This window comes from Gouania willdenowi, chromosome 8 (assembly GCF_900634775.1).
Source record: "Gouania willdenowi chromosome 8, fGouWil2.1, whole genome shotgun sequence".
Taxonomy (NCBI): Eukaryota; Metazoa; Chordata; class Actinopteri; order Blenniiformes; family Gobiesocidae; genus Gouania; species Gouania willdenowi.
In genome coordinates this window covers 30,636,883-30,654,053 of record NC_041051.1, presented here as the reverse complement: position 1 = coordinate 30,654,053, position 17,171 = coordinate 30,636,883, and the positions used below count along the sequence as shown (strand labels likewise).

Below are 17,171 nucleotides of genomic sequence, written 5' to 3'. Positions count from 1 at the left end.
CGGTTGCTCAGACGCCCCTCCCCCTTTCCGGTTTAAACTATCTCACTCGTTTACAGTCCGTGTCTGCTTGGCTATGTGTGCAGCGATTGGCTCTGGCCGCACACGTGACTCTTGCTCGCCACTGTGAGGAGCTGTGCAGTGAAATAGGTATAGATGGTGCGCTTGCGCCCCCTCACACACTGAGGTGAAAAGCTGAATAGGTTTCACTTCTGGGTAAACATGACTGTGCCGTCCGGCCAAAATAAAATAAAAATAAACATTTGAAAATGACCAAATTACTTCAAAATAACGGAAGCACAAACTCAATGTATTTGGAAGCCGTGACAAAGTTTCAGGTCGAACAGGCACCACGTTGGGGAGATATTTGCTCCACACACACTCACACAGAACATTCTTGCTTTTATAGACTAGTGCAATGCTACACATAGTAATTGTGAGTGAAAACAGACCTTTCTCTGAAACTTGAATGTTCACTTTAAAAACAGTTGGTTTAACCTGCCATGACAACAGAATATTTGTATTATGTGCGACTGAGATGTGCCTGACAAAGATATAATACAATCTATGTGTGCTACTCTTTTGTACCTGTAATTAGTTGATGCATTGTTTATTGATTCTCTATATTGTTTCATAAAATAGTAACGTATCAGCAACTTTAGTCAAGTGTGTTTGTATTGAATGTTTAAACCTTACAATACATTTCATGAACAATGTGCAACACGTTTCCTTTTGTATCTCATTAGAGGATCTAAATAATGTTTTTTTTAAACAGAAATGAAAAAAAGTCAGCAGATAAATTAATTTACTAAATGAAGTTTTAAAATAAATTACATTACAGTAAACGTCTGTTTCGTGACAAATGCCACAGTCATGGGTTTCAAACACACTTCGTGGATGTGCAGGGGTGTGCCGATGTGTAGGCGCTCAAGGTTGTGGTTAATGTTGTGTTTCTGCAGGCTGCGCTTTCACCACATCCTGAATTCTGCTGTTATTGCTTAATTCTCTGCATGTATGTACCTGTTAGTTGTTAACAACTGCTTTGACCTTCTTTGTAAAATGAGTAAATTGCACACAGCAGTCATTGTAGAAGTGGAACATCTAGATATATACTAAGAAGCTCTTTTATAGTTCTAATTTTTAATTATTTATTTGTTTTTCAGTGATAAACGTGTTGATACTGAAGCTAAAATATGTGAGCAGCACAAACAGAAAAATGTAAACCTGTCAATGATTAAGAAGATCAAAATACAACTGTTGTATCTTGTGGTGTGGACACCACAAGATAAATAACAACACTGCTTAATTTGAGCAACTTTACTCTCTCATTCTTTAAGTGACAGTGGGTGCTGAACATTTCAAGCTGCATTTTGGATTTCAGCAGTTCATTTATGGTACTGCAGCAAAAATAAGGCATAAAGCCTGATTTTATCATGAATTTACAACATTAAACGATGCATTGACACAATTTTCTTTTTGTCGACATAATAAATTATATTACTAATCGTTTTTGCATTATTTTTTATGTTACACACATTGTGGTTGGTCCAAATCTCGAGACATTCCATACATTTAATTTCTTTCTTTTTTTTTTTTTTTTGCCACCCTGGCAAGAATTGCAAACTCCGCCTATGCCTTTATTGATCCCAGAGGGGAAATTCACTTTTGCAGCAACATCATACAAGACTAGACAGAAGAAACACAAATAATTATTAACATAGATAATGGTGCAAATTGTAGAACTGTAGGTCAGATATAAATTAGAAAAAAAAACCCAAAATAAAACAGAAAAAACAACAACAACAACAACAAAACAATTATGTCTGTTGTACTGAAATGTATTGATGGCGCCAGATCCTTTATCTTCATGTTCAGGATTGCTTCTTTCTTCTCTGCCGTCTGCAAACCTTCAGTCAGAGACTCGTGGATCTTCTGCCATGACCCCATCACAGACCTCCACATTGCCACTCTCTCACTGATGAACTTCGCGACTTCACTCTGGCTGCCTTTAGCAAGACTGATGCCGTCTTTGCAGAGAAAGATGACATCCAAACCACCAAAGAGCGTACTGACTGCACTGAGACCGTATTCAGCTGATTTGAGAACCAAGTGTTGAGCTGCTACTTGACCAAAGTCAGGGACATCTGAGGCCATCCTAGATATGCTTTGTCCTAATTTACCCTCCTGAGCATCTACGCAATCCTGGAGGCTCTGAAAATCTTCCATGAAGTTCTGGAAGAGTTCCCCAGCTTTCTTCTCCTGTGCAGTATTGACTCCAAACTCTGTGACGGCTGTGACAACACTGTTGACACCACTGGTGATGCCCAACCCAGCCCCAGCCGCCGTCAGCGCTAGAGAGGCTCCAGCAGTGACCGGCGACAATGCCAAGCCAACAACGGACAGCACACCTCCAACCAAACCCAGTGACTTTCCTGTCACTTTAGAGATTTTTGCCCCAGTGTGCATCCTGCTCAGCTGAACGGCGGTCTCCTCCAACAGCTGCAGAAACTCCAGCATTCTGGGCTGTCGCTCGGTAAACTCATTGACAAAGTGCTGGCCGGTTTCAACCTGGAACAAGAAGACCATCCGGAAGTGTTGGTCCTCCCTGAGAGGGGACAAAAGAAAACATGAATGAATAAACTTTAGGTTCAGTACCATTGTTAGAAGTGAATGGTGGAAGACAAAGGAGGTGGTGGAGGACTACAAGAGGAACCTGTAGTCCAAGGAACCATGTTCCCTGTTACGATTGTAAGGTTTTTTCTATCTAGTTTTTCTCAATTGTTTACACACAATTACTGGTACTTGAGACACAATGACCACCATGTGTAACTAACGCACCAATGCCCTCAACCAATTCTGCTAAACTACTAACACAATTCCTGCTTTACACTCAATTTGCAGTTCTAAAACACACTTTTCTCAAAACACTACACACAATTCTCTGCATTTGACACAATTTTCATGAAGAAAATGGAGAATGAAAGGGTCACGTGACTGACATGCGCGTGCATACTCTGAACAGAAACCATGTTGTTTACATATGTGACAGTTGAAAAACTGAAAAATGGCAATGAATGAACTGCTGTTAAGGCTTATCATCTGAGGACGTGGTCGTTTATTTAAGTACGTGTCCCACGTCTGCATATCAGTCCATTTATAGCTTTTTATGATCACTTTTTACTGGATTCAGACTGAGATAACGCTCCGTTCGCTCCTGTGCACCATCGCCTCAGCAGTCCTCCGGTTGTTTTGCACCAAGCCTGCATGGGCATGCACCTAATTTAGTATGTATACGTCACACATAACGGGTCTACCAGGCCGGGGGCAGGTCGCCCTGCCAGCCCCCCCATAGCTCCGCAACTGCTGTTTTGATGCCTATTTTTTTCCCAATTATATTAATGTGTGTGTGAATGAGTTAATAAAAAGTAATAACTTTGTTGAAAGGCACTTTATGAACTTCAGTCCATTCACTTGCATTAGTTTACAGGGCAGCCTTGACTTTACCAATATGGCGGCCATGCTGGCGTGTCGCAGCAACAAACCAACCCGCTCAATGAGGAGTTTATGTATTCATGTCTATGGTGCTAAGCACCAAACAATTGTGAGTGGTATGATATAAACATTACTGAAAATATTTATATCCTTCTTTCTACTAGGACCGTGTGTGTGTGTGTGTGTGTGTGTGTGTGTGTGTGTGTGTGTGTGTGTGTGTGTGTGTGTGTGTGTGTATGTGTATGTGTGTGTGTGTGTACACTCGAGCGCGTGTGTGAGAAAGAGAAATACATTCAAATGAACAACCAAACTTGTTTAATATAATATCAAATTAATTCATTTATACATTTAAATATGCCTAGCCTACCATACGTGTCTTTGTTAGAAGATAATACATAGTCTTTCAGCATGAAAATCAGGTAAACATTCGGGGATACGCCTTCCTCAGTAGAAATAAATGTAGGCCGGGCACATTAGAGACCCCCCTAAAATGGCGGCCGCGCTAATACGTCTGCTCCAATGGGCAGTGTCAATCTATGAGGCGTCTACGTAAAGAGGTCTTCTTCTTTAAATAATTTCCAGCAGGCTGTACCCTAGGCTGTACGCTATGCTGCCCCATTCTGTTAAGATGAGAAGAAAGTCATGTGGGTGCATGAGACTGTCAATGAGTCACATGGGTACATGTGCGGGTTGGTACATGACAGGGTCGGTCTGCAGCCAGACGTTCTTGAAAACTGTGGGATTTTGGACAATCTCTCTCACCCTCTGCATGATGAGCTGTGACTGATGGGCAGCTCGTTCCATCAGCAAATTATTCCACCCAAGAGCAGGACTAAATGATTCAAACAGGGTCTCTGCAAACCCCCACAACTCCCTCAAACATCTCCTCAGGCTGACAGAACCTGTCATTTCTTTGTTCCTCCTATTACAATCTCACACCAGATTTTTTGTTTAAACCCACCTGATCTCATCCAACAGATTTATGTGATCGAGCATCTTCTGAATGTAATCCTCTGACAAACGCTTGTGAACGTTGACCTGAATGTTGTTGGTTTTCTTCAGGCTGAAGTCACATGAGCAGCTGTGGGATACAAAGTCAACCTTTTTCAGGATAAGTTTCAGATTACTCAACATTTCTAAGTGGTTTGAAGAGTTTCTTTACCTTGTCTCAAGCTTCTCACATATGGTTTTGATGGTTTGGATGTACTTGTCCAGCCTACAGATTAAGACTTCCACATGTTTCAGTTTAGGCAGGAATAAGTTTTTATTGTCGTACTTAAACACCAGCAGCAGAGGGCTGATGGAAGCTGTAGCTCGAAGAACAGCTTGAAGGTCGTCGAGAGTGACGTCATCAGACAGGCGTAGCATCTCATTCTCCATGAACACGTGCAGCGAGGTGACTGCCAGCTTCTCCACAGCATCCAGGAAGCAGTCGAGCTTCTCCAGACCTTCCAGTGTGTCCTTCAGCACCTCAGTGAGTTCCTTTTCCAGCTTTTCCACTGGGGTGAACATGTTCTTCATGTGTTTCAGAAAATCTTTCTTCCTCAGATCAGGCGCTTTGGTGAGTTGTTCATTCCTGTTCTTGATGTCCATCATCAAGTTTAACTCTGTCTCTCTACAGAATATCCATTCAGAGGAATCCTCACAGAAGCTTTTCACTTTGAGGATGTTTTTGATGGTATTCATGGTGTAGCTGTACAGAGCGTTCTGAAGTTTCTTCCTGTGAGACATATAAAGACTTTTTAACTTTGTTTAAGATATCTGTAATTTAGTCTTGAGTAGACGAAATGACCTACAGCACCTATGGCAAGTTTGAACATTTAATGGCTATCATGGATATTGGTTAGAAATATTTGCAGTTTGATTTTGCCTCGTCAAAATTGACCTTTCAGATAGAATAGAAGCTTTCTTGTCATTGCACTGATAAGATATTAGAATGAAATCTCATTGGCAAGCAGTCAATCAATCAATCAATCAATCAAACAGCGAAAAGATTAAAACACTATAAAATGTGTAGACTGTAGATATCAACAACGTTATTCAGTCACATCTCCCATTTATGACTACAAAGTACGTCATTATAGATATTGTAAAGGTCATTTCACTCGCAACACTTTTTATCTGCCACAGTGAGACCTCCACAAGCTTTAGTGTTTTTGGCCCGTGTGCTATCCGAGAAACAAAAAGTTTGTTTACTTGCGTCAGCAAAATTGTAATATCATGTTCAGCTTTTGGCTGTAAAAATTGTCAGAAGGATTAAACAAAACTTTCCGTTTTGCTATATATGGATTACAGCCATCAGGAAAAAAGCACCTTGCTTCGTCCTTTCGGTCCAGACATCACTATGTCATTGCAAAAGGCTCAAAGGTTATCTTCCTCCACGCAATTCTAACCTCCGCTTTCTTGTATAATATGGCGCAATAAACAGAAATGATGACGTCACTGCACATCCTTTACAGGTACTCTGATTTTCCGTGAGCATGGAAAATAGACAGAAACCCCTGAATTCACGTTCTGAAACGCGCTAATCTTTGAAAAACGTCATGACATAATGCCACCCTTAGGGGGTGCACGCCATAGTTTGAGAAGAACCACAGGAGTGTAACATGTCAAAATTCTCGCAAAGTAATCTTGCTTGATGAGTGTAACTCCCCTGGTGTTTATATGTCACCTGACTCCATTAACCCTATTTAGCATGTTTGGTACAGTTTTGGGAAAGACCAAGAATTGAAAATGGGTGAAATGACGCGTAAATTGGTAAAATGTGAAACAGGAAAATCGGAATCTACAATGGAAATGCAAAATTAGATGTACATTGTAAAATGAACAATACAGATATCTTTGATAAAGACGAGTTGCAGATATCTTGAGCTGATGAAATGACGCCCTGTGAATTTTTAACTAATACAATTGGGTCGTGGACAGTTTTTGTCGCTTCACAGGCAAAGAAAACAACTTTTCTGCTTCTTAGGGATGTTCTGTCTATTCAAACTACTGAAATACAAATAATGTATTGTAAGTAAAATGTAATGTCTAAATAGTCTATTGGTCAAAAGTTTTAGAACACCCTAATTTTTCCAGTTATTTATTGCAATTGAAGTCGTGCAAATCCAATGAATAGCTTGAAATGGTTCAAAGGTAAGAACTGAACAGCCAGAGGTTTAAAAAACAAACCTCTCAAACATCACATTCATTCATCACATCACATATCATTACAGATATCAATCATGTTATTTCGCCTAGTCAAAATGTCATTTTAGTCATTATAATTTATACACACCTTTTTCTCTTTTGTTTACCTTAATTTTCCCACTTTCGCAAAACTTACTTTTTACTTTGGTTTAAAAAAAAGATAATTATTAATGTATTGCAGTTCCATGCATTCTTAAAAAATTGATCAAATAAAAGTAATGATCCTGAGGCAAAACTAAATGTTTTGTTCAGATTAGTTAAACTTTACCTTGGGTCAGCCATCTTCAGACTGTGGATGCTGAAAAGCTTTTTTTAAAGTCCTGAATCTTCAGAGTGAGTGAAGTGATCGTCCTACAGGGACATTTATAGTCACTTACTTTGGTTTTATTTTTTCTTTCTCAGCAGCACACCCACTTATTTAAATATGAACTTTAACCTGCAGTATATGGTTATTAAAAACAGTTAAAAGGTCAACTATTGAGGCGTGTGTATTGTTCCAAAATACATCAATACTAACCAGTACCGGCCCTAGCCTCTTTGGTGCACTAGGCAAGATTTTCTTTTGGCGCCTTTTTATTTGGCTTTTTTTTTTAATGTCAAGTAATAAATATTTTCATTATTGTTTCATTATTATTGTCAGAATAATTTGAATAACACTTGCATAGTGGTCTTCACCATACCCACAAAGATGCTTTACATAAGAAGAAAACATGAGCAAAATTGCTTGACATTTTTCTTATTTAAAAGGGTTTCACACACATATATAAAAGAGCACAATAAAGTAAATAATAGCAAATTTAAAGATACATCTTGGTAACATGTTCAAAAGGCATTGCACAAAAAAAGAGATGAATATAAACGGCTTAGAAATAGACAAAAAAAAAAAAGAAACCTCACAATCCAAACAATACTTTTTTTTATTTGATTAAAACTAATTATTAATAATATGATCAAGTTTAGTATTCTAATTTTATCAGCACTTTGGTTGTTTAATTCCTTTTCTTTTTTATTTTTTTTTTTCAATTTTACGCCCACTGGATGTACTGTACAGCACGCCGAGCATTTGCCTATATTGCCTATGTAATGGACCGGCCCTGATACTAACTTGGGGTCTGTGTTCAATGATGCCAGTGTAAAAAGTAAAAAGATCGATCCTTTAGTTTGGTTTTCTCTCTGATTATCAGTATCTAAAAAATGATGTTGTAGTTTATACTATAGGTCTTTGCTTCCATGTCTTTAAAACAAGCAAAAAAACAGAAAATCAGTTGAAGTGCTGAAACTGAATAAACTCTAAAGTCTTTGCACTAAACAAACAACATGTGTACAGTTTACAGTGGAAAATTAAGCTTTAAAATTGAATTATAGTAAAATAAATTATAAAATGATTCACTATTACAGAGTGCAGAGCCCAAATATGAAATGTAAATAATGCAGACGATCAGGCTAATTTAATCGTGGCAACCAAAATCATATTCACGATTAAAAATTGGATTAGTTGAGCATCCCTACTTCAGATACAAACAAAACAAATCCTTCTTTTTTTTCTAAATAACAATAATAAGAATCCTTTAAAGTCATTGTCAATGAATAACGAAATTATTATGGCAAACAGAAACACTATAAAATAATATGAAACGTGAGCATTGATTCCGACTTGGATTCATTAACTCCTTTTCTCCTGAACTGTAGATACACATTGTTTTCACATTAATGTACAACATGACAGGAAAACATTAATAAATTGATGATATTATTGTTTATTTGGCCATATTATTACCAATCATTTTCTAATGAATAAAACAACTTTCCTTTTATTTAAAAACTTTTTCAAATCAGTCCCAAGAGGACACAAAAACCTTTAAATAAACAGGAAATGTATTTACATTTAAAGCCAAAATGTCTTCTGTGGACACAGGAAAGATTCAGAGCTTTTAATATCACTGATAAACTGAAATGTTTGCTCTTTTATGGCTATTAGGAAGGGTGAAGGAATAAAGTTGTGCAACTTTATTACTTTGTTATTTGTGCTACAAACAGAAACTAAACCTGTGATTTGTTTTAATCTCACTGCAGGTGAAGATAAGATCCAGTCCCCCACCCCCACGTGTCAAAGTCCACCAAAGCTCCACCTGACAGATAGACTGGGAATTTTCCCGTGCTTGGAGTCGGCCTGCAGCATGGAGCAGATCAATGACTATCTGTGCAGGTACAAAAACTACAACTTTGCTGTGGGTTGGACTTCAGCAGAATATATCGACTCACTGCAGAGCTTTGATATCAGAGACAGCGACGTGTTCATTGTCACATACCCAAAGTCAGGTCAGTCTATCTAAAACGGAGCTTCCTGTTTAGGTTGGTGCACAAAACCTTAAAGGGTCCCTGTACTAGTCATGCATAAAACATAACATGTGTTTAATGTATTATCAATAAACATGATGTGTACAAGTTTCTTATAAGAAAAAAACAAAAAAACACAGTTGAAGTACTTTTTTGGCATGGTTTTATCCCAGGCCAGATGTGACGTCAAGTTGTTGATTCCGGTTTAGTTTTTACATTCAGTCCCACCTGATGTCTGGGATTTATCTCTTCATTGAGGTTTTTGTAGCAACACAAGGGTGTGTGTTGGAGCTTCTTCTGTCAGGTATAAAGTCTGACGTGAACATAAAGGGGACCACTGTATGTCTCTGTGACCAGCAGCTTTTTCTCCTCCTGGCTGCTCTTCAAAGACTTATTTCTAAACCTCCAGTTAGTGCTGTGTTCAAGACCACAGTATCCAAGACCAAGACTAGCTCGAGGCCAAAATGCACTAAGACCAAGACAGGACCAAGGCTTTTGGGAGTTGAGATCGAGTCAAGATGAGACAGAGACAAGTCGAGACAAGACAATACAGAGACAAAATGCGACCGTCGATGTGACATAGACAAGACGAAACAAGTCAAGACAGAGACAAGACGAGACAAGATGTGACAGAGACACGTCGAGACAACACAATGCTGAGACAAGATGAGACCAAGACAAGACAAGACTGGGACCAAGTCAAAATGAGACAGGACGAGACAGAGACAAGTCGAGACAAGACGATACCAAGAAAAAATGAGACTGAGACAAGTAGAGGCCAAGACAAGATGAGACAAGACAAGACAAGGTCTAGACTGAGACAAGGTTGAACAGTTATAGAACATTCTCTCTTAAGTTTTAGTTGCTTTTGAATACATTTGACAGACAAAATATAAGGTGTCTGCAACTATCAAAGCAGAACATGCAAAAATCTAAACTCTTAACAAATTGGTTTTTGAAATGAATTGTACGTATATACAATATCTGAAAACAACATTTTTATTTGTCAGGTGAATGAGGACTAAAGTAAGACTAGAAATAAAATGATGCTCCCAGTTTTTGCAGGTGTCAACACATAAGGCAACCCAAAAGATTTCCAAGGAGAAAGAACAATCAGTGACCCAATGGGAAGTGTTTTGATTGGAATTTCAACATAAATTATTTATTATTTAAAAACAGTTCAACTGTAGATAACATCCACTGCCCAGCCTGAACAAGTTCAGTAACAAAGTACAAAAACAACTAACTTACAAACCAATGTGTGAGGTACTTTTACTGGTAATCGGACAAAAGCAGGAGCAGTAAAAAATGGATGTCTTTGAATCTTCTTCCCAAACAGGAACGATCTGGACTCAGCAGGTCGTCATCTCTGTGTGCGAACTCGACGGCGGTCTGAACCAGTACCAGAACAACCTGGAGCAGATGCCATGGCTGGAGTACACTGAGGGCCGCGCCGACTACAGCCTGCGACCGTCGCCACGACTCTTCGCCTCACACCTCACCCCGATGCTCCTGCCGCCAGGACTGAAGGACGGGAAGGCCAAGGTGAGGCGTCATCACGGTAACGAAGATCCAAAGCTCAGAGTTCAGTTTGTGTGTCTCAGGTCATCTACGTGATGAGGAATCCCAAGGACAACATCGTCTCGTACTATAACTTCAGCAGTGAAATGACAGACTTGGAGACTCCAAAGAACTTTGAGCAATTTCTTGATCAGTACCTGAAAGGAGATGGTGAGACACGTCAACACTTTGCTTAGTTACACTGGACACCAACGAGTAATCTTTGCATAAAAAAGGACTTATTGCACACCATTAGTAACCTCTGCAGCTGATATCGATATTAAGTGGTAGGATGTCAGAGGAAATGCATGCACTCCGATTGGTTATATGCAGAGGTGACAGTAATGATTTACTGTAATTGAGTAGCTTTTATTGTTACTCGTTCTTTTTTGTGTATATTTCTTTCTCAGTAATTTTACTTGTACTTCAAGAGTAACTAAAACCCAAAACCACTTTTTTCTGCTGAATACTAATGTATTTGTTTATGAAGTAGTTCTGTTGATTGATTCTGGTCCAAGTCTCAACATTTTAGTCAAACTATTTCAATTTGTCATACGTAGTATTTTTGTTAAATGTCAGAGTGACTGCCCTCTATGGGTTTAAAACAGGCTATTACAATTGACTTTTGCTATTGGCTGATAACGAGATTATGTGATGTTTTGGGACCATCTTGCGTCACAAACAAGCACCGTTAGCCCCGCCCCTTTTATAAAAACTAGCACCAGTGGGCTTTACAATCTGTGGTGAGTAGGTTGGATTGAGAAAACAGTAAATAGAGGTATATTGAGTATTGAGTAGATAGTCAGCATAGCATATTGTTCATTAGAGATTGTATAGTATAGATTGGGAGTGGCTTAACTGTTCTAGAAGCCCCGCCCATAATCAAAGGCCTTTTTTCAATTTCCCTTCTTGTGGCAGGTCAGGAGAAAACAGGGGTTTAGTTACTCTAAGTATGTTTTAAAAAAAAGGAAAGTAGTTCATTACATTTCTACATCCTATCATTACTGAGTAAATTATTATTTTTTTGTTTTAAAATGATCAAAGACATTGTGAAACTACAAAAAATGAAATGACCAGACAACAATCAAATGCATCACATCATAGCCGACCAATCAGATTAAACGTAATGCACTGTGCCAAAACAGCATTGAATGGAGTTTCATAAATGTACCTACACTATACTTAAAGCATGATAATGTTTTTTTTTTTTTTGCGTTATTTTATTTAAAAAAGAATTGTACATTTTGACAAATCTTTTATTTTATACAGATTCCACATGTGCAAGATTAGGTCTTAGATGTTTAGTGTATGTAAGGGAACCTCGGAAAGATTTATTACCGAAAAATAAACGTGGGGGGTGAAACTAACTAGAAACTTTTTACTTTGAGGACTATTTATTTGAGCTACTTCATACTTCATACTTGTACTGGAGTATTTTAAATTCATGTTTTTTAATAGTTTTCTAAGCAAAATGTATTAGTCGAACAAAGGGGGTACTTAAATTCAGAATTAAGAGAAAGAGATACTTGAGCCTAAAAAGTTTGATAACCACTGATATACTCATACTTTGATGCTCTCAAACAATGAAAGTCCAACACCGTCAATGAGAAAACACATGAATTACAATAAAAGTGTCTGATTCCTAACGCTGCTTTGTACCATTGTTTTTTTACCGTAATCATTGGGAAAACATTTACCGTACTACTACAAGTCGCACTGCCATATTAGTCGCTTTGTAAGAAATTTAGTAACAAATGAGTTGTTGTGACCAACGGTTGCATGTTTATGTTGGATCTTTATTTTCTTGTGTCGTGACTCCTCCAGGTGATGATGTAGATGGTAAAAAAGATATAGTGTGGAAAAAAGGTCTTCATTGAAACTGACTTGCAAATAATACAAAGTTTATTAAAACAAGCAGAATCAAAAAACAGGACAACCAGAGACAGAGGCCCTGTGAGAGCATCGGGGGTCAGATCATACTCTGAAGAAATTAAGGAGAGAGGCGCATATATCTTTCACAGGATTTTCAAACACCATATGTTGACTAAATTACCCTTAACTGGGACAAAAAGAAAGCAAGCAACAAATGTTTATTACGGTGGTACAACTCCCATATATCAAAGAACAGAAGCCGGAGTTCGACTCATTTATGACATACAGCTGTAGTTGGAGGAAGAGCTAGCCCGTGAACAGGGAACTTTCAAGGTTCACGTCAATGCAACATTCCAACAGCAGGGCTTCTGTGGTCGCTGGGTTTAATTGTGAAAACATTTGTTCAAGCATGAAGAAGGCCAACACTCAAATTTATTTGAAAAAGGTAGATTGCATAAAATTAATATCATATGAAGCAGTCAATACACCTCACTTGCTTTTCTTGACTCCTATTGGCTGCATTTCTATGTGTTTTGCGTAAAAGTATCAACATGTCCTTCCAGTCGGGGGCTCGTCCTGGTTCGACCACATCAGGGCGTGGCTCTCTGTGAAGGACCAGTACAACATCCTCTATCTCACCTACGAGGACATGATCTTGGTAAGAGTCTCGGCTCTGGTTTCTGTCACTTTGAGCTTCTCTGAGTTAGTTTTTATTTCTTTGGTTTCAGGATTTAACGGGAGCGGTGAGGAAGATCTGCAGCTTCTTAGGAAAGAATCTGAGTGAAGCTGATATTCAGAAAGTGGTGGAAAAAGCCACGTTTAAGAACATGAAGAAAGACCCAAAAGCCAACTATGAGTTTTTACCAGAAGAGAAGATTCAGGGAAACTTCATGCGTAAAGGTATAAAGAAATAAAAGGAAACAAAAAACAGTCCAACTGCAGAGTCTGAGCAGGAACAGAATCTATGTGCTGTTCGTTCTTTGGTGATTATGTTTTAAAACCAAATCAAAATAACAAATAAATAGTGTGGTTATTTTGTTTTATGGACTTATAACCAAAACATAAAAATAAAAAAACCAGACAAGCAGCATTTTTCTGTTAAAAATTCAATGTGTTTGGGGTGGTGTGTAGCTCAGTGGGTTGAGCGCCCGCCCCATGTACGGAGGCTATAGTTCCTCACCTGCAGCGGGTCCAGGTTCGATTCCCGGCCTGGGACCCTTTCCTGCGTGTCATTCCCTGCTCTCTCCAACCCCCTTCCTGTCAAGCAACTGTCATATAAAGGCCACTAGAGCCCAAAAATCCTTTAAAATTCAATGTGGTTCTGTTTCTTTGATATTTGGATATTTACATCAAAACTATGGACGAGAGCTTCATGTTTTAATGTCATAGACAGAGGGGACACACAGGGGGGCGGACTTCTACTCCTGGACGAAAAAAGGAGAAATGCATAAGAACTGGTGAATGGAAATGTTATTGATGCATAAATAAAATGGATGTTACAAAAAGCATGCACATGTTGTTATTAAAGGAACCAGATGTGGTGTAATTAATTTACTGGTGATCTAGCGGTATTGAAACACCCAAAATAAATATCTGTGCAATTGTTTTTGCAAAAGTGTCAACTGGTAGAAGTTTTTACAGTTATTGTTCTTCACACCAGCCCCACAGTCGATAGTCAGTCACCGGTTTATTTGGATACTATTTGGACCGTAACACCATAAAACAAAACTTAAACTTGAGCAGCTTTTTACGAGCTCAAACATCCACAGACTGCATGAAAACAGGAGCAGGACCAGAAAAAAAATGCTGAAATAAATCCTAAAGAGTTCTATTATGTGAGGAGACCTGGTCCAGAACCTGGGAAGGGAAACCAGGTGCAGTTGACTTAGTTCTGGTTCTGTTCGCTCTGACAGAATGTGATGTGATTAAGGTCTTGCTCTAATTTCCCCGTTAATATCCAAATATCTCGTAAACAGAACAATATTTCACCATTATTATTTTAATTTTAAAACAGAAAAACGCTGCTTATCTGAATCCCTTCGTTCTTTGGTTATTCTGTTTTAGAACCAAATCAAATAAACGAGATAAGCAGCATTTATTCTGTTTAAAATATATATATATATATATATATATATATATATATATATATATATATTGTTCTGTTAGTGAGATATTTGGATATTTACAGGGTAATTTGAAACAGAACTGAAGTCACCTTTACCTGGTTTCCCTCCTGATTTTCATGCAGTCAGTGGATATCTCAGCACGTAAAAAGCTGCTCATGTTTATATTTTCTTTTATGGTGTTACAGACCAACTAGTATCCAAATAAACTGGTGACCGACTATTGACTGTGAGGCTGGTGTGAAGAACAGAAGTCGTTACAACTTTTACAATTTGACACTTTGCCAAACACAATTACAGCTTTTGTGAGGGCAGTAAAAACATTTATTTTGCACTTTATAATTCCATTAACCACTAACCAACACAGACGTAAGTTGATCACAAGAAACGAGGAGCACCAGTAGATTCATTACACCACCTATAGTTCCTTTAATCACATATTCTGTGCAGGCTTTTAGTAACATACTTTTTAAAAATGTATTTATTTAGTTATTAATAGCATTTCAATTCACCAGTTTATCAGTAATGTGACTTATGCGTTGCTCCTTTTTTGCCTGCTGTGGCTGAGCTTAAAACATGAAGCTCTCGTCCATAGTTTTCCTTTAATATCAAACAAACAGAACAAGATTTAGTTTTAAAACAGAAAAACGCTGCCTGTCTGGTTTTGATTTTTCTGTTTTGGTTTTAAGTCAGTAAAAAAAAAAAATAACCACATGGTTTATTTGTTGTTTTGATTTGGTTTTAAAATGGAATAACCAAGGAACGAAGGGTACATGGATTAGTGGAGAACAGATTTAAAGCTTTTGGTTTTCCTCTCAGGTCAGATTGGAGATTGGAAGAACTTCTTTAACGCTGAGCAGAGCGAGCGAGTCGACCGAGAGCTGCAGGAGAAACTTGGAGATCTGTCTGTGAACTTCATCTGGGAATGATTCAGGAATGTTTAAACTCTTTTTAGTTCACATCCCAGTTTGTACTCATTTAGGCTGAGAGACATGTGTTGTGATAAATCACAAATATCAAGCATTGCAGACGTTTTTCTAACAAGTTTTATTGTAATTTGTGGAGAATTTTGTATTTTCTTCCAAGAATTTAGATTTTTTTTTTCTATGACATTGTTTTGATAAGTAAAGACTACTGCATTTATGTGACAGTGAACAGTCAAGCAGACGAGCTGCATTGAACTGTCCGAAGGACGGACATGAGACACCTCAGACTAAACTTTACAGTGATTTACATCAGGATTCACGGGCGTCAAAAACTAATTCAAGAAGTTCTTTAGAAAGAAAGAAAAGTTTCATTGAGTTTTTATTTCAACTGAAAATATCTATGATATCTGCTGAAGTGTATTACAGATGGTTTTTGGATTAGAGAATGGCAATATTTGGAAAATGTGTAAAATGACAAAAACACAAAACAACAATAATACACAACATGACTCCAAAAATATGCAAAACTAAGAAAGAAAAAAAACCTGCACAAAAACAACAAGAAAAATCCAAAAAACAACAACAAATACAAATCACTCGAATAATACACAAAAAACAACAACAGCACAAAAACTACAACTAAAAAAAACACCCTAAAATCCCATTAAAAATCAGGAAAAATACACAGTTTGACTCAAAAAAGCCACAAAACAACGACAAAAACACATAAAAATGACAGGAAAATGTAAAAAAAAATAAACACAGAAACTTTTTGTTTTGTACCGTGTTGTTGCTCAGATTGTTTATTACTCTAAATGCTGATATAAATGTTGATCATGTGACTCTTGGATCAGATAAAATTACATATGATTAACGTTGCCCATCCTTGAACTGAATCCTCCCACCAACCTTTAATTTATACTGGTTGCTTTACAACACAACTCTAAACATTTTACAATTACTCTCGTGGGTGTGTGAATGAGATACATTGTGTAAAGCACTTACATGATGATAAAAGTCATTTATTAGGAGTCAATGTACCAACGGTCAGTTTGTTTTGGTTTGACGTGTTTAACTTAAACATGTATTTCTGCAGACGCTGTTAATTACCTGTTAACACGCTAAGCTATAAAAGCTTCTTTATTGGGTTGTTTTTCTGTTGATAGCTGAATCAATAACTGATTAATCTTATTGATGCCAATCATTTATTGTTTATTAATTCATATTCATTATTCACTAAGGGGGTATGCTACAAAGCGAGATTATCTTTTATCGCGCTAACTTCCGGGATTTAATCTGTGTGCGCTGTCCTACGAAGCTCGCTAGCGTCTTACAGAGCTAAATCACCATGGTAACTTAGGCTGAACGACTAACCTGGTCGGGAGCAGGTTTTGTTCTGGCTGGGATCTTAGCGGGTGCTAATGCCCTGCCTCCTGACCAATCATACCTTTGAGTATCGCCGACTTGGAACCCTCCCGTCACGCTACACGACCACCGGCTATGCTAGAACCGCATAGGAGCGACAATGGGCCGCTTGTACCGATAAAAAAAAAATATATATATATATATATATGTATATATTGTATTCGGGAGATGGAAAGCGCTGGACCTAAGGCTTTCCCTTATTTCTCGCTAAGCTGCATGACTATGACGTGATGCTAAAACTAATCAT

The 17,171-nt window shown here is 37.9% G+C and overlaps 2 protein-coding genes across 2 annotated transcripts in view; one reads left to right on the top strand and one right to left on the bottom strand.

The window, feature by feature from the left end:
* Positions 1-15,835, top strand: part of LOC114467815 (amine sulfotransferase-like) — a 37,224-nt gene extending 21,389 nt beyond the window's left edge. Inside the window, exons 3-8 of the mRNA XM_028454267.1 lie at positions 8,755-9,000; positions 10,358-10,563; positions 10,623-10,749; positions 13,014-13,108; positions 13,179-13,350; positions 15,393-15,835. Of these exons, the coding sequence (XP_028310068.1) occupies positions 8,755-9,000; positions 10,358-10,563; positions 10,623-10,749; positions 13,014-13,108; positions 13,179-13,350; positions 15,393-15,502 (956 nt within the window). The 3' untranslated portion in view covers positions 15,503-15,835. The remainder of the gene's footprint in view (positions 1-8,754; positions 9,001-10,357; positions 10,564-10,622; positions 10,750-13,013; positions 13,109-13,178; positions 13,351-15,392) is intronic.
* On the bottom strand, positions 1,348-7,049 carry LOC114467808 (uncharacterized). Its single transcript, XM_028454256.1, has 4 exons — positions 6,950-7,049; positions 4,652-5,209; positions 4,451-4,570; positions 1,348-2,602 (listed from the first exon to the last, which is right to left on the bottom strand). Exons 1-4 carry the CDS (start codon positions 6,961-6,963, stop codon positions 1,747-1,749), a joined length of 1,548 nt encoding a protein of 515 aa, XP_028310057.1. The 5' UTR covers positions 6,964-7,049; the 3' UTR covers positions 1,348-1,746.
* Positions 15,836-17,171: the final 1,336 nt, after the last annotated feature.